The sequence below is a fragment of the Priapulus caudatus genome, unplaced genomic scaffold (genome assembly GCF_000485595.1).
Source record: "Priapulus caudatus unplaced genomic scaffold, Priapulus_caudatus-5.0.1 Scaffold5934, whole genome shotgun sequence".
In the NCBI taxonomy this organism is placed as follows: Eukaryota; Metazoa; Priapulida; class Priapulimorpha; order Priapulimorphida; family Priapulidae; genus Priapulus; species Priapulus caudatus.
In genome coordinates, this window is record NW_014582995.1 from 3,024 (window position 1) to 6,102 (window position 3,079).

Here is a 3,079-nt window from a genome sequence, read left to right on the forward strand (position 1 = left end):
AGAGAGAGAGAGAGAGAGAGAGAAAGAGCGAAAGAGCGAGAGAGCGCGCGCACGTGGGATAGTGAACGAGGGAGAGGGGGAGAAAGGGGCAAAGAGAGCGAATAAGAGGAGATGGATCAAACGGAATAGTATTAATGCGGACATGAGAGAGCATTATTAATATAAAGTGCTGTTTACTCAAACTGGCATTGACCAGTATAACGTAAATATGATCAAGATTACATAATTAACTAACCTGCTAATTGCGTTACTCCCGATAATAATATGTTTGTAACTAAGTTGTATTGACCGTGAATTATATATATATATATATTTATATATATATTTGTACACATCTTTAGCAGATCCTCTCGACGTGTTCTTCACGCGCTGGGTAAGATTCCAAGATCCAATTCCACCCAAGGAGATAACGGCCGGGCCTCATCAGAGCGTGACTATCGAGTGCGTAGCAGGAGGCTCCCCTCCACCCTCCATGTACTGGTTAAAGGTGAGTCCTACTCAGATGCAGTGTCTCCATTACGGATAAAGCTATGTTATGTATATATATATATATATTATAAACTTATTAGGCCCATGTATATAATAATATATGTATTATAAATGTTATACGTATATACATAAATAAAAATATTATATAAATGTAAAAATAATAATGAAGAAAATAAATGAATAAATAAATTTATTAATCAATAAGTTAATATTTATCTATTTATCTTTGTATATATATGAAGTAAATACCTGCACACATGCGTGTATAAGTGCGCGCATGCATGCATGCATGTGCGCTAGTATGCGCGCGCGCTCTCTCTCTCTCTCTCACAACACTATCACACTCTGCTATACTATCTCGCTATCTCTCTCACTCTCTGTCTCTCACTCTCTCTCTCTCTCTCTCTGGTCTCCTTCTCTCTCTCTCTCCTTTCGTCTCCTCTCTCATCCTCTCTCTCTAATATATATATATGATATCAGTAGCTCGGTGTCAATGATGTGTTTCTCGTCTGGCAGAACGGTGAGCGTATTCACCAGGGCGACGAACACAAGGCGAAGATGACGGGAGTCGGTTCGACCAAACTGCGGCTCTTCCTCGATTGCATCACGGAGAAGGATGATGGCATCTACAGCTGTGTCGCTGAGACGCCCTACGAGAGAATCACCACCGACACGAAGCTCACTGTGACAGGTATAAGACCGAGCTACCTAGGTCTGGGCGGAGGCATCTGTTTTTTGCCTCCACCCGGACCCGATCTACATTGGTCTACTAGAGGGGAGGAAGTTGCCTCTCTTGCCTCCACCGGCCCCGCTCTTACCGCTAACTGCGGTCTAGACCCCTCTCCCCTAGCCCTAACCACCGATTCCTTAAACCATCTAATCTACATACCTAACCATAAATCCACTCACTTCCTAACCACTTAACCACCATTCCTAACCCTAATCGATACCCTAACCATAAATCCTACGATTCCTAACCCTAACGCCGCAGTCTCAGAACGCCTGGACCCCAATCCTTAACCCACCAGTTGCTGATCCTAACTTCCCATCCATGTAAGACTCAAACTCAAATTCCATGTCTAACCCTTAACCTAGAATTCCTAATCGCCCTACACCCCATCTCTAACCCACGCTAACCCCATCTCTAACCCATCCCGAACCCTAACCCTTACTCTACCACTATCAGCCAAACTAAGATCCCAAACCCAACGTTAAAATCGGAAACCTCTCGTGGGATGTTCCGTGGCATGGCTGTACGGTAGTCGCCCCGTTCGCGGTAGATCGTGGCTTTTCACACAGCGCAGCCTAGCGTCACGAGGTACAGCGCTATTTTCGAGAAGCGAGAATTTTTTCCACTTTCCATTCGTGCCTCACTCCACGACTATATATATCAGCGACCATGGTTAATAATAGCCGCAAGGTTCTTGTAACTATATATATTAATTCCATTATACACCCCTATATATTAATAATTATATATATATATATACTATTATATATATATATATATATACCTGCACGCAAATCAGATTGTTTATTATCACATATCGCACGTGGGTTTAATGATAGCCCGTTAAGGTTTGTGTGTAACTATATATATATATAGATGTCATCATACACGCCCTGATATATTATATAATATATATACTATATAATAATCTCACGCAACGATTGTTATATCACACCGTGGGTTAATAATAGCCGTAAGGTTTTCTAACTATATATATATATATATAATTGAAAGGTGGCGTGTCAGCTTGCCCTGAGGGCTCGGTGTGTGGCAAATTCCTACAACCTTATAATCGCAATACCGCGATATATGATATACGATATAGGAGTCCGCGATTACGTGACAACGAACGGCTTTTATTATTTCAGAAACAAACGAGGCTTACGAGACAAGCTGCGACATCTCAAAAAGACAGAGCGGTAAGCAATGACGAAGATGTGTCGGTTTAAGAACGTGTGCTATACCTATATACACCCATGTCCATACCTGTATATACCTGTCCTATATACCTGTCCATCTGCACGCGGTCATATGTCTCATAACTGATATACACAGCTAGTGTTCTACGTTGCTTGCCCGTACCCCGATCATTCACTTTACTTCTTCGTTTTACTTCTTCTTACTATAACCGAGCAAACTGGTGTCGAAAGCTTAACGCTTCTCGCGCACGAAAGCGAGTGTTAGGCACAGCATTCCCACGTAAAACGTTACCTAATACTGTGTGCGTGCCGTACCGCCGTGTGTGTGATTACGATAATTATCACCACCCATCGCATCCGCCAATGACTATTCTCCAGCGTCCATTACAACACAACCCCCGTGCACTAATCATAATGAAAGTGCCTATGTATGCGCCACACCGAAGTAATAAATGAATGCAGCCGCGTCGCGTCGCTTTTCCACATCTCACCTATTAGTTACCCTAATAATATAAGCCCCCCCCCCCCACCCCCACAGTATGGCCACTAGGACTATGTCCCACTAATACACGGTGAAAATGCCCACGATTCAGAGCGTGTACACGTTCCGCGCACCTGCGCGGTCCGATGATTACCTAGCAAGACACTCCGCCGTTCTTGT

General features: G+C 43.3%; 1 protein-coding gene across 1 annotated transcript in view; it reads left to right on the plus strand.

Moving 5' to 3' along the window:
* The window catches only part of LOC106820033 (neural/ectodermal development factor IMP-L2-like), a gene marked incomplete at both ends in the record, with an annotated part of 5,030 nt that extends 2,612 nt beyond the window's left edge, over positions 1–2,418 (plus strand). The window contains 3 exon segments of the mRNA XM_014824590.1: positions 342–487; positions 1,006–1,180; positions 2,368–2,418. Coding sequence (XP_014680076.1) covers positions 342–487; positions 1,006–1,180; positions 2,368–2,418 — 372 coding nt within the window.
* Positions 2,419–3,079: the final 661 nt, after the last annotated feature.